Source organism: Gasterosteus aculeatus, chromosome 7, assembly GCF_964276395.1.
Source record: "Gasterosteus aculeatus chromosome 7, fGasAcu3.hap1.1, whole genome shotgun sequence".
NCBI classification, from domain to species: Eukaryota; Metazoa; Chordata; class Actinopteri; order Perciformes; family Gasterosteidae; genus Gasterosteus; species Gasterosteus aculeatus.
The window spans coordinates 23,322,699-23,348,504 of NC_135694.1; the positions used below are offsets into that span (position 1 = coordinate 23,322,699).

The 25,806-nt window shown below is 42.9% G+C and overlaps 5 protein-coding genes and 1 long non-coding RNA gene across 6 annotated transcripts; 1 reads left to right on the forward strand and 5 right to left on the reverse strand.

Annotated features, from left to right (window-relative positions):
• Positions 1 to 901: 901 nt before the first annotated feature.
• Positions 902 to 2,328, reverse strand: LOC120822728 (olfactory receptor 1f45-like). Its single transcript, XM_040182587.2, has one exon. It carries the CDS (start codon positions 2,072 to 2,074, stop codon positions 1,091 to 1,093), a length of 984 nt encoding a protein of 327 aa, XP_040038521.2. The 5' UTR covers positions 2,075 to 2,328; the 3' UTR covers positions 902 to 1,090.
• A 5,055-nt stretch (positions 2,329 to 7,383) lies between these two features.
• Positions 7,384 to 9,972, reverse strand: LOC120822890 (olfactory receptor 1-like). The gene has a single exon (XM_078106543.1). It carries the CDS (start codon positions 9,051 to 9,053, stop codon positions 8,064 to 8,066), a length of 990 nt encoding a protein of 329 aa, XP_077962669.1. The 5' UTR covers positions 9,054 to 9,972; the 3' UTR covers positions 7,384 to 8,063.
• Positions 9,973 to 13,834: 3,862 nt separating this feature from the next.
• On the reverse strand, positions 13,835 to 15,089 carry LOC120822875 (olfactory receptor 1E16-like). Its single transcript, XM_040182830.2, has one exon. The coding sequence runs from the start codon at positions 14,816 to 14,818 to the stop codon at positions 13,835 to 13,837; it is 984 nt and encodes a 327-aa protein (XP_040038764.1). The 5' UTR covers positions 14,819 to 15,089.
• A 910-nt stretch (positions 15,090 to 15,999) lies between these two features.
• On the reverse strand, positions 16,000 to 16,983 carry LOC120823018 (olfactory receptor 1f45-like). The gene has a single exon (XM_040183071.2). The coding sequence runs from the start codon at positions 16,981 to 16,983 to the stop codon at positions 16,000 to 16,002; it is 984 nt and encodes a 327-aa protein (XP_040039005.2).
• A 1,261-nt stretch (positions 16,984 to 18,244) lies between these two features.
• On the reverse strand, positions 18,245 to 19,228 carry LOC120821483 (olfactory receptor 1C1-like). Its single transcript, XM_040180046.2, has one exon. The coding sequence runs from the start codon at positions 19,226 to 19,228 to the stop codon at positions 18,245 to 18,247; it is 984 nt and encodes a 327-aa protein (XP_040035980.2).
• A 5,007-nt stretch (positions 19,229 to 24,235) lies between these two features.
• On the forward strand, positions 24,236 to 24,938 carry LOC144410348 (uncharacterized). The gene is made up of 3 exons (XR_013468357.1): positions 24,236 to 24,314; positions 24,414 to 24,528; positions 24,623 to 24,938. It is a non-coding gene; the product is annotated as an uncharacterized LOC144410348 (long non-coding RNA).
• The last annotated feature ends 868 nt before the right edge of the window (positions 24,939 to 25,806 follow it).

Genomic DNA, 25,806 nt, shown 5'->3' on the forward strand with positions numbered 1-25,806 from the left:
GTCTCTCCCCTAAATAGTCTGACACAGGCACACGTGGGCAGGCACGACGTCCACACGCACTAGCTAGCATGGCGTTAGCTAGCATAACGATAACATGATGCTATCTAGCATTGCACTAGCAATAACAGGACCAAACTGCTGACAAGAGGCTAAAACAGCCGAAGAAAATCTCTCATGTCTTTAGCTAGTTAGCCTTTTTGGCTAACCTCCACTTGCCTGCGTGGCACCGACTCATGCACAGACATAAACAGATGACTTAGTCAAGCCATTGCTTTCCTTCCTCTGTGTCTCTCTGTTAGATCAGAGATCTGCTGTTAGCTAGCTAGTTTAGAACATTTAGAAGCTGTGAAAACTGCAAGATAAGTATTTCATAACAATCTGGTTTCTTCATAACAGCCTTCCAGGCATCAATAATATGCATACATGCTGCATTGACATAATAAAAAGACAAGCAGCCTTACAATCAGTTATTGTAGTCATTATTGGAATTCATACATTGATGAAAACCTCTCTCTGGATGAATATGAAAAAACATTTGAGAGAATTTGAATTGTTAATCTTTAAATATTTAAAAATGAATTCAGCTTCAAAGGATCTGCCATTTCTGTAGGTGCTTCACAACAAAGTTCTTTAATAAACATTGGTACGTCCATGAATGGTTGGAGAGGTTTAATTTGAAGGAGGGTTGAGACAAAAAAAAAAAAACATTACAGTGGTTCATAAAAGAGAAGCAGAGAAAAAAACAGATGGTGGTCCATAAAACAGGTCCATAAAATAAAAAATCCGCTATTTTGAATGTGTTGAAAGATAAAATGAAAACCTCCATGAATGTTTTAATATACAGTGAACATTTGGAGGGTGAGAAACGCAAAAGCATGAATAATAAAAGGTTTAACTGACATACAGAACAAAAACAGACCACACGTGAATTGTAAATAGTAAATCAATAAAACCCTTAAATCACCAAAAACTACCCATAAAAATGTTATTAGTTTCACTTACAACAATTATGTTTAAATATTTAAAATATTTCAATAATATTCCAATGTAAAAATTGCACAACAACACAAATCCCACATCTATGAACAGGTCATTTGATGATAACTTTCCTCACTTTCAATTTGGATTCCTTTCTGACTTTTAATATTTTTCTCACTGATGCTTTGATTTCTTGTGTCTGCAGAACATATATGATTGGGTTTAGCATGGGAGGAAAAACAGAGGTCAGAGAAAGGTTTATGATCCTGGCATTTGGATGTATTCCTGAACTCATAGTAAATGTGATTAATATTGGGATGAAATAAATTGCCACTAGTGAGAGATGAGCTGTGCAGGTTTTAAAGGCCTTGTATCTTTCCAGAGCTGTGGCCACTTTAGACAAAGCATAACCAATACATACATAACTTAACACAATGAATACGAGTGGAAACCAAAGAACTAGAACTGTTAAGAACTTAGCAAGGACATAGCTGGGTGTGTTGTCATTGCAGGCCAGCCTGTATATCTGGCCATGGTCACAGAAATAACTGTTAATAACTACAGACCTGGAGAAGGAAAGTCTGGTAAGAAGACCAACTGCAACGAGATTAACAGTAATTGCAAGGACCCAGAAAGAGGCAATCAAACACAGCATGGACCTGTGGGTCACCTTCACTTGATAGTGCAGAGGGTGCATGATGGCAATTAATCTGTCATAGGAGAGTGCAACCAGATTAAACACCTGCATGGAAAGGAAGGTGTAGCAGAAAAAAAGAAATGTCAAGCAGTTGTTGTAGGAGATGTAGCGATGGCTAAACAGAAATATATCAAGAAGCTTCGGTATCAGAGCAGAGCTACCCAACAAGTCCACAAATGCTAAATTAAAAACTGCAATATATTTAGGAGTTCTCAGATTACGATCCAAGTATATTACTGCCATCACAACTGTATTTCCAAGCACTGAAACAATATAAACAAAACAGAGGAAGACATAGAAATACTTGATGTTAGGTATGCCAGAGAAACCGCTTATTATGAAATAAGCAGGGCGCACAAAAGTGATGTTTTTCCCGAGAGCAGAGTTGAATAAATTCATTTAAAAGCTGTCAAGCCTTTTCTGTCCTCAGTGCAGTAGTTGATGTAGTTCTCTTATCTGGTGTGTTGTGTCCTGGTTGTGATGATGAAGCACTGTTGAGCTTTAAATGTTTTGAAATGAGTGGCTTATAAATCCACCTCTGACTTCATGCTAATAAGGATCCCACGTGTCCATCAGACACTCAATACACAAGTGTCTTCCCACAATCCCTAAAAACCCAACGCGCAGCGGAGGGCCTATCAACACCACCGAACTCGTACATTATCGGACGATAAAGTACAGCCTCCCGGACCTTATTGCTTAAATATAAAACTTGCCTTTCTTCATCAATCCATCCATCTTCAGCCGCTTTTCCGGGGTCGGGTTACGGGGGCAACAGCTCCAGCAGGGGACCCCAAACTTCCCTTTTCCGGGCCACATCTACCAGCTCTGACTGGGGGGATCCCAAGACGTTCCCAGGCCAGTGCAGAGATATAATCTCTCCACCTAGTCCTGGGTCTTCCCCAGGGCCTCTTCCCAGCTGGCCGTGCCTGGAACACCTCCCTAGGGAGGCGCCCAAGGGGCATCGTCACCAGATGCCCAAACCACCTCAACTGGCTCCTTTTGACGCAAAGAAGCAGCGGCTCTACTCCGAGCTCCTTACGAATGGCTGAGCTGCTCACCCTATCTCTAGCCACTCTCCTGAGAAAACCCATTTCGGCCGCTTGTACCCGTGACCTAGTTATTTCGGTCATGACCATAGGTGAGGGTAGGAAAGAAGATTGACCGGTAGATCGAGAGCTTTGCCTGCCCGCTCAGCTCTCTTTTCGTCACAACGGTGAGGTAAAGAGTGCAATACCGCCCCGCTGCTCAGATTCTCCGGTCAAACTCACACTCCATCTTCCCCTTACTTGTGTTACGTTCTGACTCCCCAGGAGGGGAGTGGGATTCACGCCACTGCCCGAGGACGTCCTGTGGCCAGTAAACGGGTATGGCGTCGTAGGTGCAAGAAAAAACATCACCTGAAGTTGGGGTAAGCAGGCTTTTATTTAAGCGCAGTTAACAGGGGAAATGAGGAGGGCTGGCGGTACCAAAGCAAAGAAAAGAACAAAATACCTCCCACCCCCTTACCTGTCCTATCTCCCAACGAAACTCACTAACTAACTGGCACACTAACAAGGCGCCCTACCCAAACTTACAGTAGGTGGCCCAGCCAGGTGTAGCTAGTGTGGTTAGACAGGAGAGTAACCCTACGTGCAGGTATGTAAACTCCGGAGCAGGGCTAAACTACTCCTCATCCCCCTGTAAGAAAAAGACAAAAAAAAACAATTAATTGAATACACAGTACAGCAAATCACCAGAACTAATAACTACCCCACCATACACCAGCACTCACATACACACAACCAGAGTAACACCCCCCCGGGTGAAACAAACACAGGGGTACATATACCGACAGAAGGGCATGATGGGATTGGAGATGAGTGGAAACAGCTGAACCGGGTAACGAGCGGGGGTGGAGCCAAGATGAATGGAGATCGTGGATGATCAGTACCACCTGTATGAACACACACACACAAAACAGAACACATACACAAACCTATACACAGAACAGGGGACGTAACACTGAGGTACTTGAACTCTTTCACTTGGGGTAAGGACACATTCCCTATCTGGAGTAGGCAATCCATCGGTTTCCTGCTGAGAACCATGGCCTCAGATTTAGAAGTGCTAATCCTCATCCCGACTGCTTCACACGCGACTGCGAAACGCTCCAGTGAGAGTTGGAGGTCACAGACATAAGATGCCATCAGGACCACATCATCTGCAAAAAGCAGCGATGAGATCCGCAGCCCCTCGAACTGTAGACCCTCCTCCACCTGACTCCGCCTCAATATCCTGTCCATGAAGACCACGAACAAGATTGGTGACAAGGCGCAGCCCTGGCAAAGGCCAACCCCCACCGGAAACACCTTTGACTTACTGCCAAGCAGCCAAACACAGCTCTCGCTTCGGAAGTACAAGGATTGGATGGCCCCAAGCAAGGACCCCCTCACCCCATACTCCCGCAGCACCCGGTCATACGCCTTCTCCAAGTCCACAAAACACATGTAGACTGGATGAGCATACTCCCAAGCCCCCTCCATGATCCTGGAAAGAGTAAAGCGCTGGTCTGTCGTTCCACGACCAGGACGAAAACCGCATTGTTCCTCTTCAATCCTTGGTTCGACTATTGGCCGAACCCTCCTTTCCAGCACATTGGAGTAGACTTTACCCGGGAGGCTGAGTAGTGTGATACCCCAACATGTCTCCTGCCCCACGAGAGGAGACAAGACTTTGGACAAGGTCGATACCAACATGGCTGATGCCTACAAAGAAGCCCCCCTCCCCCTCCTAGGACAGTCTGACCACCTCTCTTTGTTTCTTCTCCCTAAATACACACCACTCATCAAACGTGTTAAACCCACAGTGAGGACAGTTAAAGTGTGGCCAGAGGGAGCAGACTCTGCACTACAGCTTCGGTTTGAACACACGGACTGGAGAGTGTTTGCCACTCACGCCACACTGGACTCCCACATGGACATTGATTCCTATGCCTCTTCCGTTCTGGACTTCACCAACATCGACAGTGTCACCACACTTAAACGAATCACCAGAAGCCATGGATGAACAAAGAGGTCCGCTTACTGCTGAAGGCACGAGACACCGCTTTCAGATCAGGTGATGCTCAAGCCTACAGTTCATCCAGGGCTGACCTGAAGAGGGGCATCAAGCAGGCCAAGCACTACCTCAAGCTAAGCTAAGGCGCAGTGAGCCTAAATGACTTCCGCCCAGTTGCACTCACTCCAACCATCATGAAGTGCTTCAAGAGGCTGGTCCTGGCTCACCTCAAAACCTGCTTACCACCCACACTGGACCCCTTCCAATTCGCCTACCGCAAGAACAGGAGTACGGAGGATGCCATCTCCATGGCATTACACTCCGCCCTTTCTCACCTGGACAATAACAACAGCTATGTGAGGATGCTGTTCATAGACTTCAGTTCAGCTTTCAACACTGTCATCCCCTCCAAACTAATCACAAATCTCAGTCACCTGGGTATCAACACTTCCCTTTGTAACTGGATACTGCACTTCCTATCCAACAGACCCCAGTCTGTTAGGGTAGAGAACCACACCTCCTCAACCCTCATCCTGAACACCGGCGTGCCACAGGGCTGTGTGCTAAGTCCTCTCCTCTACTCCCTCTTTACCTACGACTGCACACCTGTACATGGTTCTAATACCATTGTCAAGTTTGCAGACGACGGAACGGTGATTGGCCTCATCAGTGACAACGATGAATCGGCCTACAGAGAAGAGGTCCAGCACCTGGCGGTGTGGTGCGCCGACAACAACCTGGCTCTCAACGCCAAGAAGACCAAAGAACTAATTGTGGAGTTCAGGAAGAAAGCTGGCACACACATCCCCATCCATATCAACGGGATGGAGGTTGAGCGTGTCGCCAGCTTCAAGTTCCTGGGTGTCCACATCTCTGAGGACCTCTCTTGGACCCTCAACACCTCATCCCCGGTAAAGAAAGCACAGCAGCGTCTCTTCTTCCTGAGGAGACCGAAGAAGGCAGACTGTTTGCCCTCCTCCCCTCTGGGAGGCGCTACAGGGTGCTCCGTTCCCAGACCAGCAGGTTCAGGAACATCTTCATCCCTGCGGCTGTCATTCTACTGAACTCTGCCCCCCACCCCCTCACACATCTCCCTCAGTGACTGTACTTCCCCCCTCCACCCTGGCTTGACTGCCACACCCTCCTCCAGCCACTGAACATTTGCACCAGAATGTTTTTTTCTACCACTTATTACTGTAATAATCGGACTTATACCTACAATACCTCTTAAATATAATATTACTAATACCTCTTTCACTTCATCTCACTTTTTTACCCCCACTCATACTTACACCTGCACTTTACATATACTTATCATACCTACACTTCTTACCTCAATTGCTGCTATTCTTGTCCCAATTACTGTTCATATTGCATATCTATTTCTGAACTGAATTTCGTTGCCTCAGTACTTGTACTCTGCAATGACAATGAAGTTGAATCTAATCTAATAACTGGATGTGCCAAAACTTTCTTCAATTGAACAAAGATTAAACAAAAGTAAATGTTATTAGTTGTTTGTTTAAGTATGAACGATTGAAAGTCTGCTGAGCTTCAATTACTGATTTTAAAAACCACAAACTAAGCCAAAAATCTATGTCTAATAATGGATTGGGACCTCACTTTGAACAACAATATTGTTACAATATCAGCCTACTATCACCTAAACCATACAACAAGGATTAGAGGATTCATGTCTCAACAAGATTTGGAAAATCTTCATTTATCTTTAGTAGATTGGACTACAGTAACGGTGTGTTTGCATGTCTCCGTAAAAAGTCAGAAAGCTACAGTTGATCTAGAATGCTGCAGCTTTTGTCCTCGCTAGGACCAGGAAAGTGGATCATCACTCCAGTTCTACTGGCTTCCTGTAAAACAAAGAATTGACATTAAAATCCTGCGGTTTGCTTACAAAGCACTGAATGGTTTAGGGCCAGTACATTTCTGATTCGCCGATACCGCCACAAACCCTTAGATCGTCTGGGGACTGGTCTCCTCTCTTTTCCCATTGTCAAAAGTAAACATTGAGAAGCAGCCTTCAGTATTTTCTGCTCCACATATCTGGGAAAAGGCCAAGAAAGCTGTAGGTCTATGGAGCCAAATCCAGGCCATTACCATAGTCACAGATAGATGTCGTTTATGTTTTAACAACATTTTAATGACAAGCTATTGAACCGGGAAACCCAAATCTGTGAATATCTTGCAAACTTAACCAAACTAAGACGCCATCGCATGGATGCTACGCCGCGTTTCCAGTTGTATGTGTAAGTGCATAACTTCAGAGATTCATGTGTGGTTGATGAATGGTAGAATCTGAGATAGTTGATTGCTCTTTTTCTGTGGTCATGGCGAGTAGGGTCCAAAACAGCTCGCTATCCAGAACTTTGTCACTAGCGTTTGGCGATGGTTTTACATCTAAATTCCAAATATAGTGTATATAAAATGTTGATTCATAAGTCTCCCGTTGACTAGATTTCCTGAAGGCAACGCTGTTGCGGAAGGTTTTCAGCCTTATTTGTTAAGCTGTCACTCATGATTACACGGCCCTCTCAGTTGTTGCTACACCCCCTACACTAGGGCCAAAAGTCTAACTTGTGTCATCTCCCTTCCTGCAATATCACTCTCAACCTGAAGTGTTACTGATTCTCCAGCAGAGGCCTTTTTACTATACAGCAGTCTGCTAGCAAGTTAGCGTGTTAATTACGCTTGTTAAAAACTGTAGTAGTTACAGAAAATGTAAAGCCAAATTTTGCAGCGCGCTACAAAAGGTCACATTGGCAACAGTACACATGAAAAATGGACAACACTAACAATCCTGTTTATTTATTTATTTTATTTATGTTTATTTAAATGGAAAATGTTTATTCTATTTCATTGTTTCTTTCATAAATATAACACAAGAGGCTATGAAACCTGCAAAAAAAGTATTTCATAACAATCCGGTTTCTTCATAAGTCTTCCAGTCATCAATTATAATTTCCAAACATGCTACTAATGATATAATAAAAAGACAAAGAGCCTTACAATTGATTATAGTAGTCATTATAGGAATTCATATATTCATACATTGATGACAACCTCTCTCTGGATGAATGTCAAAACATTTGTGAAAATTTGCATCCTTAATCTTTGAATATTTTGAAATTGAGGCTTTAAAAAATCGACCATTTCTGTAAGTGCTTCACAACAAAGTTCTTTAATAAAGGTTAGTACCTCCATGAATGGTTGGAGAGGTTTAATGTGAAGGAAGGTTATGATTAACAAAAATATATTACAGTGGTTCATAAATGAGAAAAATTATGTTATTTTAATGTACAAAATCACTATCTTCACCATAAAGCAAAGTCGGTCATTTTATGATAACCTTCTTCACTTTAATTTTGGATTGCTTTCTGACTTTCTGACTAAATATTTTTTTCACTGATGCTTTGATTTCTTGTGTCTGCAGAACATAAATGATTGGGTTCAGCATGGGAGGAAAAACAGAGGTAAGAGAGAGGTTTATGATCCTGGCATTTGGATGTATCTGTGAGCCTGCAGTATATGTGATTAATATTGGGATAAAATAAATTGCCACTAGTGAGAGATGAGTTGTGCAGGTTTTAAAGGCCTTGTATCTTTCCTGAGCTGTGGCCACTTTAGACAAAGCATAACCAATACATACATAACTTAACAAGATGAATGAGAGTGGAAGCCACAGAACTAGAACTATTATGAACAAAGCAAAGACATAGTTGGGTGTGTTGTCATTGCAGGCCAGCCTGTATATCTGGCCGTGGTCACAGAAATAACTGTCAATAACCACAGACCTGCAGAATGAAAGTCTGGTCAGAAGACCAACTAAAACGACAGTAGCAATTATAACAAACACCCAGAAAGAGGCAATCAAAGACAGCATGAACCTGTGATTAACCTTCGCATGATAGTGCAGAGGGTGCATTATGGCAATTAATCTGTCATAGGAGAGTGCAATCAGATTAAAAACCTGCATGCCAAGGAAGGTGTAGCTGAAAAAAACAAAGGTCAAGCAGTCGTTGTAGGAGATGTAGCGATGGTTAAACAGAAAGATGTCAAGAAGCTTTGGCACCAGAGCAGAGCTACCCAACAAGTCCACAAATGCTAAGTTAAAAACTGCAATATATTTAGGAGTTCTAAAATTACGATCCAAGTATATTACTGCCATCACAACTGTATTTCCAAGCACTGAAACAATATAAACAAAACAGAGGAAGACATAGTAATACTTGATATTAGGTATGCCAGAGAAACCGCTTATTATGAAATAAGAGGGACGCACAAAAGTGATGTTTTTCCCGAGAGCAGAGTTGAATAAATTCATTGTAAAAGCTGTCAAGCCTTTTGTAGCCGTTGCTGTAGTCCTCTTGGGTGTGTCGGTTCTAAGTCATCTACTGTCCTGCTTGTGATGATGAAGCCCTGTTAAGCTTTAAATGTTTGGAAATGAGTGGCTTATAAATCCTCCTCTGACTTTGTCTAATGAGGTCAATGTCTGATCCCACGTGTTTATCAGACACTCGGGATCAGACTAACTCCTTTCCAGTCTTAAAAACTTTTTACACTCAGGCAAACATTTAGCTTGCTTCTCAGCTGACCTGCTCTGATTACCAACAAAATATTAAGATAAAGTTAATTATTTGAAAGGCTCATGTTGTCTCATTACATAACATTTCATTTAGCTGACACTTGTACCCAAAGCGACATACAATAATTGCATTTGTATAAGGATACAAACTCAAAATAACAAGAAAGACGAAAGTACAATTTCATTAAATAAGCCGATTTACAACTTGCTATAGATAAGAGCCATTATAAGTACAATTTAAGTGCTAGAATTTGTCACTACACACGGTACGTGAGCTCCAATGTTTTGAACTGGAATGCGGCAGCCACCGGTAGCCAGCGAAGAGAAGTGCAGTAGTGTGGGAGAATTTCGGAAGGTTAAAGATCAGTCGAGCTGCTGCATTCTGGTTGAGCTGCAGAGGTCCAATGGCGGTGGCAGGAACACCTGCCAGGAGAGAGTTACAATAGTCGAGGAAGGAGATGACAAGAGCCTGAATCAGTACCTGTGCCGCCTCCTGAGTGAGAAGGGGACGTATTCTCCTGATGTTGTAGAGCGTGTATCTACGTGTTGTGGGCTGTCAAGTGTGACACCGAGGTTCCTGGCAGTCAAAGTGGGTGTTAACAGGGAGTTGCCAAAGTTAACTGTCAGGTCCTGTTCAGTCAGGAGAATCTTTTCCCAGAAAGAGAAATAATTCAGTCTTGTCGGGGTTGATTTTCAGATGGTGAGCCATATGGGGCGCCGTTTGTAAAATGTTACACGTTCTAAAATCCTGCTCAGTTTTGGTACATTTAGCATTATCTAATGAAAAAAAAAGCACGGCAATATTTGTATGTCACTTTTTCAGCCATTTAGTTAGAAATTCATACAGTAACTTTTCCAAGGAAAATGTTTGGCAGTAACACTGTTGAGTTGGGTTGCAGACCGAGCCCCTCTCTGGCTGTGAGGTAGGTTTAGGTGTGTCTCTCAGGCTGGAGGCGGGAGATTTGAATGCACCAGGTGGAGAGGATCTGGCGATCAGGGGGGTTGGAGGCACTCACTCACAGGACAGTGAAGAGCGAGCAGTGTGAGAAAGCGAGATTGAAGAGCTTGGAAAGAGGAGACTGCAGGAATAAAGCTTGCAAAGACTGAAGAAGGAGCCGGTGAGCTTTTGAGTGGCTGACTACTTATGGCATCAAATGCAAGATCAAATGTCCATATATTTAATGTGTGTTTTAAAAAGTATTCAAGCTACAAGTAATTGGATAAAACTTGATTTGTGTGTATTCAGCGGAGTTAAAAGCTGCTAAAGTTTATAAAGTTAAAATCATCAAATAGTGTTTTGAAAATGTATTTAATTTAGTCTTGGGATACTTTAAATTTGGGTTGTCTTTCTACTTATTTTTGAGGTTAATTTCCAGTAGATTATAAATTAAGTATGTGATGTTAGGTATGTGAATTGATTATGGTTTCTTGGGTTATATTTCTTTGACCTTCCATTCATGTTTGTATTTCAAGGTTTTTCACCTGGTTTGACCTGGACAATTTTAAAATTAAAAAGCAAGAAAGCAAAGAAGTCCGAATCTTGGTCATTGAGTGGAATCCAGTCTACACTTCTTAGCAAGCTGCCCTTTCAAGTGGGGAGCTGCAGTTTGAACCTCACAAAAGTGAGACACTTGACAAACACAAAGTTGTTAAATAGTGTAAATGCAAATGTAAATATGAACATTACTGTTTTTTCCGCACTATAAGGCGCACTTAAAAGCCTTTTCGTTTTCTCAAAAAACGACAGTGTGCCTTATAATCCAGAGCGCCTCATATATGGATCAATTGGTTAATTGGTTGATCCATACTGGTTGTACACGGCGCTCAAGGCGCTCGGCCAAACATGCCAAAGCTCGGTCTACAATGGCGAGAGCGTGTGAGATATGGAGCTTGTTTCAGGGCGCGTCGGAGAAACACAGCTGTCGTTCTTGCCGAGCACTTAATGAGATTAAAGAGCGAGAGACGGTGCCCTTTTCTTTACAGTAGCTGAACCATCTTAATGGGGAAAATAAGTTATTCTAAAGGGGGCCCTTGGCAGGCGGCGTGGCTGGAGAGCAGCCGAAGATTTAAGGTGTGGATGGCGAGGGGGGCGGCGGGAACAACATCGATCGGACCCTGAAAGCACAGTGTTGATGTTGGTCCTCCAGTTCAGTCTGTTGTCGATGGAGACACCCAGGTACTTGTAGTCCTCGACCATGGCCACCTCCTCTCCCAGAACCATCAGCGGTAGCGGAGCCGTCGTCTTCCTCCCAAAGTCGACCACCATCTCTCTGGTCTTGGCCACGTTCAGGAGCAGGTGATTTCTGCCCGCCCACACCACAAAGTCCTCCACTATCGTCCAGATGGCAGGACTCCGAGTTGTATAAGGTGAACAGGAAGGGAGACAGAACAGTTCCCTGTGGAGCTCCAGTACCACTGACCACTGTATCAGACAGCACGCTGCCCAGTCGGACAAACTGTGGCCTGCCTGTCAGGTAGTCAGTGATTCAGGAGACGGTGGATGAGTCCATCCCCACCATCCGCAGCTTCTCACTCAGCAGCAGTGGTTGGATGGTGTTGAAGGCACTGGAGAAATCAAAGAAAGTTATTCTCACAGAGCCACCCTTTCCATCCAGGTGCGACTGGGCTCGTTGCAGCAGGTAGATGATGGCGTCATCCACTCCCACACGAGGCTGGTATGCAAACTGCAGCGGGTCAAGTGAAGATTTCACCTGCGGCCTGAGGCGGGCCAAGACCAGCCTCTCCAGCACCTTCATCACATGGGATGTGAGGGCGACCGGTCGATAGTCATTAAGGCCAGATGGAGTCGTCTTCTTGGGGACCGGAACCAGGCGCGACGTCTTTCACAGCACCGGGACCTTCTGCTGCTTCAGGCTCAGGTTGAAGAGGGGTTGAAGGACCTCAGCCAGCTGGAAAGGACAGGTCTTCAGGACCCTGGGGCTGATGCCATCAGGTCCTGCAGCCTTGCGTTGGTGGAGTCTCCTCAACTGTCTCCTTCCCCCCTATCGCCAAGCCTTGCCTCCACAGTGCACACCGTGTGGAGCAGTCCAGTGCAAGTCATCATAGTCAGAAAAGTGAAGTACGTCAAGATTTTGTTTGTGCATGAGCTCAACAGGGAGCTTGGGATTCACAGGCAAATAAGTTCCTGCTAACAAATTTTTCAGAACATGCTCAACAAAAGGAGGAAGCAGACGAGATGTGTTATTACAAACTACTCTGTATCCATAAGGTCAGAATGCAAAGTCATCATTTTGTTTTTTCAAACTTTTAATTTCTGATTGTTTTGATTCTCGCAGTCCTCCAGAGTGAGAAGTTCACAACTGAAGTGTGCTGTACTCCCTTGCTGGAAGCTGGAACATCTCAGTCTAATGAGGCTGTTAATGAGTTGTTAGTCGACACTGCTCTTGCAGGATGACGACATATCCCGAACTGTTAGTTAAACATTTTGTCCCAAACAACAACTTGCCAAACATTTGTAGCACTGAATCATGAGATAACAACTCTGCATTAAGTTTTCCCCAATGGAGTAAAACTCTTGTTAAGAAGAGGTCAGAATTTTTATTTTAGGACAAAAAATCTTGTAAAATCATTAATCAAAGTTTCTGCATTCCTTAATCCATTTTTATATTGAACAAGCGTGACATTACCATCACCATGTTATTGAGCCAATTCTAAAATGTGCAGTTAAAGAACTGTGATGTTGATTCCTGCTTCATATGTATTGCATGGGCAAAAGGAAGGATTTCTCAAAATGTTGAACTATTTTTCTGACCTGCTCTGATTACCAACAAAATGTAAAGATAAAGTTTACTTGTTAAAGTCTTGTGTCGTCTCCCTTCCTGCGTTATGGTGAGAATCATATCGTATGTGATGCTACGCTGTGACAAGAGGGTGAGGATCAAACATTAAGGTGTTTAAAATGACTAATTTACTCTGGCTTTTTAGAGGTGCAGCATTTAAATTCCACTGCTAATTCCAGTTGTTACCTCAAATCCTTCACTCGTGTGTCCCCTGTGTGCAACTTGCCATACCTCGATGACAACCTCTCTGGTTAAATGTTAATCTTTTGAATATTTTGAAACAAGTGTTCAGCTTCAAATAATCTGTTATTTGTTTAGGTGCTTCACAACAAAATTCTTTAATAAAAGTCGGCACCTCCCTAAATGGTTGGAGAGGTTTAATGTGAAGGAAGGTTGAGATAAAAACGTTACAAACATTGAAAAAAAAGCAGAAAAAAAACAGATGCTGTAATTTATTAATATTGAATATTCATTGTCATTCATTGTCCAAACAAAATTGAACAAAGAATCAGCTTTTTTGATGTGTTGATGGATGAAATGAAAACTATATGAATGTTTTAATGTACGGTAAACATATAAAACCCTTAAATCACCAGAATGTAGCAATAGACAGGTTGTTATTAGTGTCACTTAGAACAAATTTCAATTCATGTCTAAATATTATTGAAATGTACAGAATCACAATCCTCAACACAAAGCCAAAGATATGAGTAACGGTTGTCATTTGATGTTAACTTTCTTCACTTTCATTTTGGATTCTTTCCTGACTTTTAATATTTTTTTTACTGATACTTTGATTTCTTGTGTCTGCAGAACATAAATGATTGGGTTCAGCATGGGAGGAAAAACCGAGGTTAAAGAAAGGTTTATGATTCTGGCATTTGGATGTATTCTCGAACTCATAGTAAATGTTATTAATAATGGGATAAAATAAATTGCCACTAGTGAGAGATGAGCTGTGCAGGTTTTAAAGGCCTTGTATCTTTCCTGAGCTGTGACCACTTTAGACAAAGCATAACCAATACATACATAACTTAACAGGATGAATGAGAGTGGAAACCAAAGAATTAAAGCTATTAAGATGTTAGCAAGGACATAGCTGGGTGTGTTGTCATTGCAGGCCAGCCTGTACATCTGGCCATGGTCACAGAAATAACTGTTAATAACCACAGACCTGCAGAAGGAAAGTCTGGTAAGAAGACATACTGCAACCAGATCAGCAGTAATTGCAAGGACCCAGAAAGAGGAAATCAAAGACAGCATGAACCTGTTAGTCACTTTCACTTGATAGTGCAGAGGGTGCATGATGGCAATTAATCTGTCATAGGAAAGCGCAACCAGATTAAGAACCTGCATGGAAAGACATGTGAAACAGAAAAAAAGAAAGGTCAAGCAGTCATTGTAGGAGATGTAGCGATGGTTAAACAGAAAGATGTCAAGAAGCTTCGGCACCAGAGCAGAGCTACCCAACAAGTCCACAAACGCTAAATTAAAAACTGCAATATATTTAGGAGTTCTTAGATTACGATCCAAGTATATTACTGCCATCACAACTGTATTTCCAAGCACTGAAACAATATAAACAAAACAGAGGAAGACATAGTAATACTTAATATTAGGTATGCCAGAGAAACCGCTTATTATGAAATAAGCAGGACGCACAAAAGTGATGTTTTTCCCGAGAGCAGAGTTGAATAAATTCATTGTAAAAGCTGTCAAGCCTTTTGTAGCCGTTGCTGTAGTCCTCTTGGGTGTGTCGGTTCTAAGTCGTTTACGGTCCTGCTTGTGATGATGAAGCCCTGTTGAGCTTTATATGATTGGAAATGAGTGGCTTATAAATCCTCCTCTGACTTCATATCAAATAAGGTCAAAGTCTGATCCCACGTGTCCATCAGACACTTTTTACACAAACATTGAACTTGCTTCTCAGCTAACCTGCTCTGATTAACAGCAAAATCTAAAGATAAAGTCCAAAATTTGAAAGTCTCTTTTCCTGCATTACAACTCTCAGCCTAAAGTGTTACTTTTTACTATACAGCAGTCTGCTAGTTAGCAGGTTATTTGTTTCATGCTTTAATGCTACAGTAGTTACAGAAAATAAGTCAAATAAAGTCGTCCCTCATCTCAATGTGATGCTACGCTGTGACAAGAGGGTTAGGATCCAATATTAAATTGTGTATTATGACACATTTACTCTGGATTTTTGGAGATACAGCGTTAATATTCCACTGATGATTCTAGTTGATAATTCAAAACCTTCACTCGTGTATCGCCTGTGTGTAACTTGCCATAAACTGATATAGTCGGAGGAAGTCAGCCAAAAGGCAGCAACAGTACACATAAAGAACGCACGACACTAACACTCCTGATATGTTTATTTAAATGGAAATGTTCTTTCTACTCGAATTTATCTTCTAGAAACATAACAGAAGAAACCATGAAAACTGCAAAAATGTTTTTGATAACAATCTGGTTGCTTCATAACAGCCGTCCAGGCAACAATAATAATGTGCATCAAGCCATAGTGCATTGACATAATAAGAGACTTACAATCGATTATAGTAGTCATTTTTGGTCTTCATACCTTGATGACAACCTCTCTCTGCGTAAATATGTCAAAACATTTGTGAAAATTTGTATCCCTCATCTTCGAATACTTTGAAATGTAGGTATGCAGGTCCAAAGTATTTGCAATTTCTGTAGATGCTTCATAACAAAAGTTGTTTGATAAAAGTTGGTACGTCTTTGAATGGTTGGGGAGGTTTCATGTGAAGGAAGGTTGTAATAAAAAAAACAACAGTGGTTCAGAAAAGTCAAATGTTATAATATTTTAATATACAAAATCCCAATTCTTGACACAAAGCCCAAAATACAAACAAAGGTGATCATTTTATGATTACTTTCTTCAATTTCATTTTGGATTCTTTTCTGACGTTTAGTATTTTTTTCACTGATGCTTTGATTTCTTGTGTCTGCAGAACATAAATGATTGGGTTCAGCATTGGAGGGAAAATGGAGGCCAGAGAAAGGTTTATGATCCGGCCATTTGGATGCATTCCTGAACCTGCAATGAATGTAATTACTAATGGGATGAAATAGATTCCCACCAGTGAGAGATGAGCTGTGCAGGTTTTAAAGGCCTTGTATCTTTCGTGAACTGTGGCCACTTTAAACAAAGCATAACCAATACATACATAACTTAACACAATGAAAGCCAGTGGAAACCTAAAAAATAGATTTACTAAGGATTCAGCAAGGACATAGTTGGGTGTGTAGTCATTGCAGGCCAGCCTGTATATCGGGCCATGGTCACAGAAATAACTGTTAATAACCACAGACCTACAGAAGGAAAGTCTGGTAAGAAGACCAACTGCAACGAGATGAACGGTAATTACAAAAACCCAGAAAGAGGCAATCAAACACAGCATGAACCTGTGGGTCACCTTCATATGATAGTGCAGTGGGTACATAATGGCAATTAATCTGTCATAGGAGAGTGCAGCCAGATTAAAAGGCTGCATGGAAAGACATGTGAAACAGAAAAAAAGAAAGGTCAAGCAGTCATTGTAGGAGATGTAGCGATGGTTAAACAGAAAGATGTCAAGAAGCTTCGGCACCAGAGCAGAGCTACCCAACAAGTCCACAAACGCTAAGTTAAAAACTGCAATATATTTAGGAGTTCTCAGATTACGATCCAAGTATATTACTGCCATCACAACTGTATTCCCAAGCACTGAAACAATATAAACAAAACAGAGGAAGACATAGTAATACTTGAAATTAGGTATGCCAGAGAAACCGCTTATTATGAAATAAACAGGACGCACAAAAGTGATGTTTTTCCCGAGAGCAGAGTTGAATAAATTCATCGTAAAAACTGTCAAGCCTTTTCTGTCCTCAGTGCAGCAGTTGATGTAGTCGTCTTAGGTGTGTCGGTTCTAAGTCATTTACGGTCCTGCTTGTGATGATGAAGCCCTGTTGAGCTTTAAATGTTTGGAAATGAGTGGCTTATAAATCCTCCTCTGACTTCATGTCAAATATGGTCAAAGTCTGATGCCACGTGTTCATCAGACACTCGGGATCAGACCAACTCCTTTTCAGTCTTAAAAACTTATTGTACGACATTTACACAAACATTGAACTTGCTTCTCAGCTAACCTGCTCTGATTAACAACAAAATCTAAAGATAAAGTTCAAAATTTGAAAGTCTCATGACGTCTCTTTTTCTACATTACAACTCTCATCTCAACTCTCAAGTGTTACTTTTTTACTATACAGCAGTCTGCTAGTTAGCATGTTATTTGTTTCATGCTTTAATACTACAGTAGTTACAGAAAATAAGTCAAATAAAGTCGTCCCTCATCTGGTTTTAACAATGTGATGCTACGCTGTGACAAGAGGGTGAGGATCCAATATTAAATTGTGTATTATGACACATTTACTCTGGCTTTTTGGAGATGCAGCGTTAATATTCCACTGATGATTCTAGTTAATTCAAAACCTTCACTCGTGTGTCGTCTGTGTGTAACTTGCCATAAACTGATCTAGTCGGAGGAAGTCAGCCAAAAGGCAGCAACAGTACACATAAAGAACGCACGACACTAACACTCCTGATATGTTTATTTAAATGGAAATGTTCCTTCTACTCCAATTTATCTTCTAGAAACATAACAAAAAAAGACATGAAAACTGTAAAAATGTTTTTTATAACAAACTGGTTGCTTCATAACAGCGGTCCAGGCAGCAATAATAATGTGCATCAAGCCATAGTGCATTGACATAATAAGACACTTACAATCGGTTATAGTAGTCATTTCTGGTCTTCATACCTTGCTGACAACCTCTCTCTGCGTAAATATGTCAAAACATTCATGAAAATGTGTATCCCTCATCTTCGAATCCTTTAAAATATAGGTATTCAGGTCCAAAGTATTTGCAATTACTGTAGATGCTTCAGGACAAAGTTCTTTGATAAAAGTTGGTACGTCTTTGAACGGTTGGGGAGGTTTCATGTGAAGGAAGGTTGTAATAAAAAAAGATAACAGTGGTTCAGAAAAGTCAAATGTTATAATATTTTAATATACAAAATCCCAATTCTTGACACAAAGCCCAAAATACAAACAAAGGTGATCATTTTATGATTACTTTCTTCACTTTCACTTTTGCTTCAATTCTGACTTTTAATATTTTTTTCACTGATACTTTGATTTCTTGTGTCTGCAGAACATAAATAATTGGGTTTAGCATTGGAGGAAAAACAGAGGCCAGAGAGAGGTTTATGATTCTGGCATTTGGATGTATTCCTGAACTCATAGTAAATGTTACTAACAATGGGATGAAATAGATTGCCACTAGTGAGAGATGAGCTGTGCAGGTTTTAAAGGCCTTGTATCTTTCCTGAGCTGTGGCCACTTTAGACAAAGCATAACCAATACATAAATAAGTTAACACGATGAAAGCCAGTGGGCACATAGAAATTAAAGCTATTAAAAGCACAGCAAGGATATAGCTAGGGGTGTTGTCATTGCAGGCCAGCCTGTATATCTGGCCATGGTCACAGAAATAACTATTAATAACCACAGACCTGCAGAAGGAAAGTCTGGTAAGAAGACCAACTGCAACAACATCAACAGTAATTGCAAACAGCCAGAAAGAGGCAATCAAAGACAGCATGAACCTGTGATTAACCTTTGCATGATAGTGCAGAGGGTGCATGATGGCAATTAATCTGTCATAGGAGAGTGCAATCAGATTAAAAACCTGCATGGAAAGGAAGGTGTAGCTGAAAAAGAAGAAAGTCAAGCAGTCGTTGTAGGAGATGTAACGATGGTTAAACAGAAAGATGTCAAGAAGCTTCGGCACCAGAGCAGAGCTACCCAACAAGTCCACAAATGCTAAATTAAAAACTGCAATATATTTAGGTGTTCTCAGATTACAATCCAAGTATATTACTGCCATCACAACTGTATTTCCAAGCGCTGAAACAATATAAACAAAACATAGGAAGACATAGTAATACTTGATATTAGGTATGGCAGAGAAACCGCTTATTATGAAATAAGCAGGACGAACAAAAGTGATGTTTTTCCCGAGAGCAGAGTTGAATAAATTCATTGTAAAAGTTGTCAAGCCTATTTTGTCCTCAGTGCAGTAGTTGATGTAGTCCTCTTGGGTGAGTTAGTTCTAAGTCATCTACGGTCCTGCTTGTGATGATGAAGCCCTGTTAAGCTTTAAATGTTTTGAAATAAGTGGCTTATAAATCCTCCTCTGACTTTGTGTCTAATGAGGTCAATGTCTGATCCCACGTGTTCATCAGACACTCGGGATCAGACTAACTCCTTTCCAGCCTTAAAAACGTGTTGCACTCAGGCAAACATTTAGCTTGCTTCTCAGCTGACTTGCTCTGATTACCAACAATATACGAAGATAAAGTTAATTATTTGAATGGCTCATGTCGTCTCTTTACATAACATTTCATTTAGCTGACACTTTACCCAAAGCGACAGACAATAATTGCATTTCATCATAAGGATACAAACTCAAAATTACAAGAAAGACGAAAGTACAATTTCATTAAATAAGCCGATTTACAACTTGCTATAGATAAGAGCCATTATAAGTACAATTTAAGTGCTACAATTTGTCACCACAGCAAGGTACGTGAGCACCAATATTTTGAACTGGAATGCGATAGCCAGTGAAGTGGAGTAGTTTGAGAGAATTTAGGAAGGTTAAAGATCAGTCGAGCTGCTGCATTCTGGATGAGCTGCAGAGGTCCAATGGTGGTGGCAGGAACCCATGCCAGGAGAGAGTAACAATAGTCGAGGAAGGAGATGACAAGAGCCTGTGTCACAATCCAGCGCTCCCCTTCCCCGGAGTACTGAGGCCTTCAATATCTGGTCCCCAAACTCTCCCCCGGTTTACTGTCCAGTTGGTCTGTCCCGTTTTGTGTTGGTTTTTTCCACTGTGTGTCTGTCTGTTGTGCACGCCCACTCATCCGTACACACCTGTGTCTGGTTCCCCATCAAGCTGGTCTGTATATATACACCCCTCATCCCTCTGTGTTCTTTGCGAAGTCTCGTGTAATTGTTATCGCATTCTGAGCGTTATTTGGATATCCTGTTTTGTACTCTCGTTGAAGACCCCTTTTTGTTCCAGACCTCATTGCCTCCTGCCTGATCCCTGACTGTACCTTTGCCCTTCTCCGTGCTCCTGGATATCGAACTCCTGCCTGTCTTTTGTATACGACTAAGCCTAACCCCTGTATACCTGTTCTTCATTAAATCTGCGCTCTGCTCTTGGGTCGACTCCTGTCTCCTGTGATGCGTTACAGAAGACTTTGCCTCAACTAGACTCAGCGGAGTGTGTGTCACAGGCCTTCGTCAGCCTTTGAGGATGTTGGAGCCGGATCAGCAGACCGTAAGAGGCCCCAGTATGCAAAAGGTCATTGACCACCTTGCCGGCGTACAATCTGAGCAAGGTCATAGACTCGGCCAAGTCGGGGACTCTCAACAATTTGGCAGCAGTCTTTCAAGATTTCAACCATCTAGTGATGAACCTTTCGGCTCAGACCCCTGCTCCTGCTGTTCCAGCCGGGGATTCTGGTGCCGTAGCCCCCCCCCCCGGCACAAGCCACTCTGCACTCTATCTAACCCCACCCCAGCGATACGATGGCAGCCCTGAATCCTGTAGAGGCTTTCTAACCCAGTGCTCTTTGGTTTTTGAACAGCAACCCACAGTCTACCTCAGGTTGTGCTCACAGGAAGAGCCCTGGAGTGGGCCACAGTGTGGGATCAACAGAACCCTGTTTGTTCAGACAGTGTGATGTTCATGCAACAGTTAAAACGTGTGTTTGGTCATCCTACTAACATGCAGGAAGCGGCTAAACGCCTCCGGAATCTACGCCAGGGACAACAGTCAATTTCTGACTTTGCCATAGACTTCAGGACCCTGGCTGCAGAGAGTAGGTGGGAGAATTCTGCTCTGATGACAACCTTCTATCACAGCCTCAACGACATCAAGGATGAGCTGGTAAATTGGGAGTGGGGTACTACCCTTGAGGACCTCATCGACCTGGCTGCTCAACTGGACCGCCGCATGAGAGAACGACAGCTGGAAAAGAGTTCCAGGCGCAGCAATGTCTATTGCCCCAGGGTCTCTCCACATCCCGTCTCTATTTCGGCCCCCGTCCCGGAGGAGAAACCGATGCAACTCGGGGGGCACCCGATTGTCTCTTGAGGAGTGTTTTGACTGTGGAAAGCTGGACACTTTCGGATCACCTGCCCACGTCGGATGACTGGATCAAAACAGCCTCTACGAGTGAGTACGCTTCTCTGTCCGAACATTTCGCGGCAACGTCTGTTACCTGTCACTGTCTCTGGGAGAATGGGTCAGGCAACCGTTTCAGCCTTTATAGACTCTGGGTCTGCAGGAAACTTCATAAGTCAACGCCTGGTTCAACAACTTCAACTGCCACCCTGTTCTCCTCCACCACCGATTACATCCATTGACAATCAGTGTTGCGCCCGGCTGCTCTATTAGTGTTTTCTCCTCCCCCATGTCTTTGTTTCCAGTCTGTTCTTCACGGGTGTGGTGAGTTGATGCAGGTGTGGCCAGCTGTTCCTCCAGCTCTTAGCTCTGCTCTTTAAAAGGTTTGTTTGTGAGAGCTTGAGGAGGCTTGTGTTGGGAGAGATTAAGAGTGACATTGAAAGAATATATGGTTTATGTTGTTTGTTAAACTGTGGTCTATTGTACACCAAGGTCTGTGTTTATGTACTTACCCCAAGAGTGCTGTGAAGCAGGGCTAGGTAAGATACCCTGGGGTCTACATACACCCGAAGGAAAAACCTCTGTTAGATACATACTAGATTAGAACCCAGTGGCTGTCACCCAGTGTATTGTAGCAGTAAGGCAAGTGGTGTGATAGGTTAGATTGTGGTAGGTAGGTTTAGAGGATTAGGGAAGCTCAGGGTCCTTTGTTTTGTTTCTTTGCTTTGACAGACCGCTGGCACCGACCTACTCCACAGGCCTTGTTACCGGTTAGTCCTCCAATCCCGTGTCTTTGTACTTGTGTAATTGTTTGTGTTAATGTTTGTATTGTTGTTGTGTGGAAAATAAACCCACCATAGCCATCCATTGGAGCAGCGTGCTTTACTTATTGTGGTAGCAAGCTGGTGCCTTAGCGTACAGGTTCATAATCATCCGGTGGTCGGGGTAGTTACGCCTTCCTCCTCTCCCGAGCCGGGACGAAGGCGTAACAATCAGCCCCTTGGTTCTGGCTTCATTACCCAAGCTACAGTCCCGGTTACTCTGGTTGTGAGTGTTCTTCACTCTGAGAAATTCTGTTAGTTATAGATCACACACTGCATGAAAAGTGGGATTTTCGGCAGTATGCGGCACTGTAAATTGTCGTGGAATTTCAGGTTTGCGGCAATTTGCGGGCAACGCCGAAAACTGCCGTAAATTGTCAGAAATTGATGTGGGCCTCCCTTGGCAGTTGTCCCCCCATAACCCCCCTCCTAATTCTAGGGGAGGCTTTGACATGTAAATGAAAATGCTGTGAGCTATACAAATGCAAATCAGGGTCGCAGAGGGAGTTTTAGCCCAGGTGACATTTTTTTTAAAAGGTAAGAATCTCTGGTACAAATAGATCAGGCTCAGTAGCCTAATTATAGACTAATTCAAATATGCTAGATTACTGTGTACGCCATTAGCAATGGCAAATGTTATGTAAAAAAGATACACAAAATAACTTCTTTAAAAAAGTTTTAATCAAGGTAAAATGAGCATTCCATGCAAACAACATTTGAATCAGAATGAGGGGTCTGCAGAGATCAGTCTCCTAGAGCTCAACTACAGTGCATAGTGGCAGGACTACAGTGACCTTTTCTTTGGTCTTACTTAAATGCACAGAGGATGTATTAACCACAATGAAGCCAGGAAACTTGTGCAAGAACGTGTTTAAATGCCGTATCCTTTGACACAACATTAACAACTATAAACTGCTTTATAATGGCTGGTCGTAGTTCTGCTAGAGGGTCAAGGACGGGTTCCTCAAAACTGTTAGTGTTTCCACACCACTTAGCATAAATATACGCTGACCTTTCTGCTCTGCATCTATCGATTGAGTAAGTTGCATTCATATACGTTACCCGTTTACATATCATGGCAAAACATTCAACCTCAGTGACACAAGGGTACATCTGATGATACATTGTCAACATTGCATGTCTGTCAGACTCTAGATTGTCTGGTGGAATGGAGAAAGAGGCACCACTGTACAGATTTCTAGGGAAAGTCGTTCTGCTGACACCAAAACACTGCTTTACACAAAGCAAATCAGCTGTTTCAAAGTCCCAACCATTTGTCTTCCTAAAATACTGGTCCTTCCGTATAACAATAACCTCGTATGTGATTGGAGGACCCTTAGACTCCTCGTCCAATCACGTGTGAGGTCATAGGCATGACTGATACAGCAGTACTTGCAAGACGAGCATACAAACAGACACGTGTGTGTTACTACGTTCAGAAGAACTGTATCTCCAGTTCCTTTGTTTGGTTTTTGCTGGTTCGTGAATAATGGCGGGACGACGTCTCGCGTTCAACTCGCCTTCAACTCCTCTCCGCAGTCACCAACGTTTGGCCAGTCCGCAGACAGACGAGAAGAAGCTGCTGAAAGCTCTCAGTGGATCGTCTCGTCAACTCCAACAACAAACTGCCGATATCAACGAGCGGTTCGCTCCACTGGAGCGTTCGGGACTCTGCGGGTTTCTGTCCATGGAGGACAGGAACTGACTCAAAGAAGAGGAGACGGGCGCACAATCCCACGATAGCGGTAAGAATACGTTCGATGACTGCAAGCTAAGCTAAAAGTAGCGTAGCCTCAAGCTAAGCTAAGAGTAGCCTAGTAGCCTTACAAGTGAGCAGAAACAGCTTTATTAAAGTGTATTTTCTTGCCGTGTCGTTTACAGGAAGCGGTGCGCCGTCTTCACAACTCCGAGACGAACTACAGGCGCCACGAACCGGAGCAAGGGTCAGATTTAAAGAATATGCTTTCATTCTGCCCTATAAGGAAATGTATACGTATAGATACCGATCATAACTGTACATTTTGTTTTCACAGACTAATCTCGTCTCATAATGAGGCGGTGACGTCGTATTTGCTCCGGGAAAAGTCCAGATTTAGACGACGTCATTGTGTGTAAGTGACACTGTTTCTCCTTCTTTGTTAAATGTTACTGTGACTTGTGTTTGATTTTTCTTTTTGTATTCCTACCACACTCATTTAAGTGTTTTCCAGCCGCCTGTGAGACGTATTTTGAGACGGGACGCAGGAGCTTCAGGTTCAGGCGGAACACTCATTGCGAGCGGAAGCTGCGACGGATTCAGCGCGGAGTCGAGCGAGAAGAAAGAGGGTCAGAGTTTATTTGCTGACTTGTTTCAGGTGCATTGATAGCTGTGTTGTGTCCGTACGCATCGCACAGTACTGATTCATTGTTGTTTTTACAGCTGCTGGAATCGAGACAAAGTGTGCTGGCTGATGACGAGGTGGAAATCCGCCACCGTGGAGCTCACGTCGGACGGAGGGGACGGCGTTGTTGGCGGGGTCTCGGGGTGGATTGTACGGTCGCCACGCACACACGAACCGCCTGCACAACAGACCTGCCTCGGAAAACACGGCGCCAGTGACGGTCTACAACCCCGAGGAGGCAAACTGACAGTTTACTGAGCTGTAGTTTTTAAACCGCCGTTACCCAAGTGTGGGCAGATCCTCACTTTGTATGCAGTTGTTTGTGTGTTGTTAATAAAGCTTTCTTTGCATAAACATGTGTCAAATGTTCATTTTCTCTATAAATTCATTGATGTCCTGGTTGGTATCCTAATAATAGTGTAGTAGCCTGCATAGGATAACCATGAAATGAATATACAGCATAATATGAATATATAAATAAAATGAGGCGGGTGACCAATAGCGACAGATCTGCCAACCAATCACGAATGATTGAAAGTTGTTCATCCAATCATGAACAAGGAAACTCAAGCCTGGTCTGCCCACGTGTGGTTTTGCTGCCAATCACAAGTGATTTTATTTGTTCGTAAGCTGTGGTTTCATCCAATAAGGAGTAAGGATATTCAAGCCCGCTCGGCCACCCGCGGTTTCGCTGCATTCATATGCTAATTCGGGCCATGTCATGGTTCGTTTCCGACAATTTGTGGCACAGACAAAAGCGACGTGCGCGGGTTGCAAATTGTCGGAAATTAGAGAGATTTCCGGGCGTTTACGGGGACGAAAATCTCACTTTTCATGCAGTGACATAAGTAATGATGTTATTTTAGGGTTACCATGGCTCGCTTATCATGAACCACAGATTTCCTGGCTACTAATGAACTGCTCCGTTGGGGTAGCAAATGTCTGGCTACACCCATCAGAGCAACCACCATCGAGAGCCCGTCAGTCGCTGTCACACCAGATGTCCCCTCAGCCTATTTAGACCTGGCAGCGGTCTTCAGCAAGAGGAGCGCCACCTACCTGCCACCACACAGACCGTGGGACTGTGCCATAGACTTGGTGTCTGGAGCTACTCCACCCAGGAGGTAGGATCTATCCATTATCATTGCCTGAATCACAAGCTATGGAAACCTATGTGGAGGAGGGTCTCGCCAAAGGTTTTATCCGCCCATCCACATCCCCC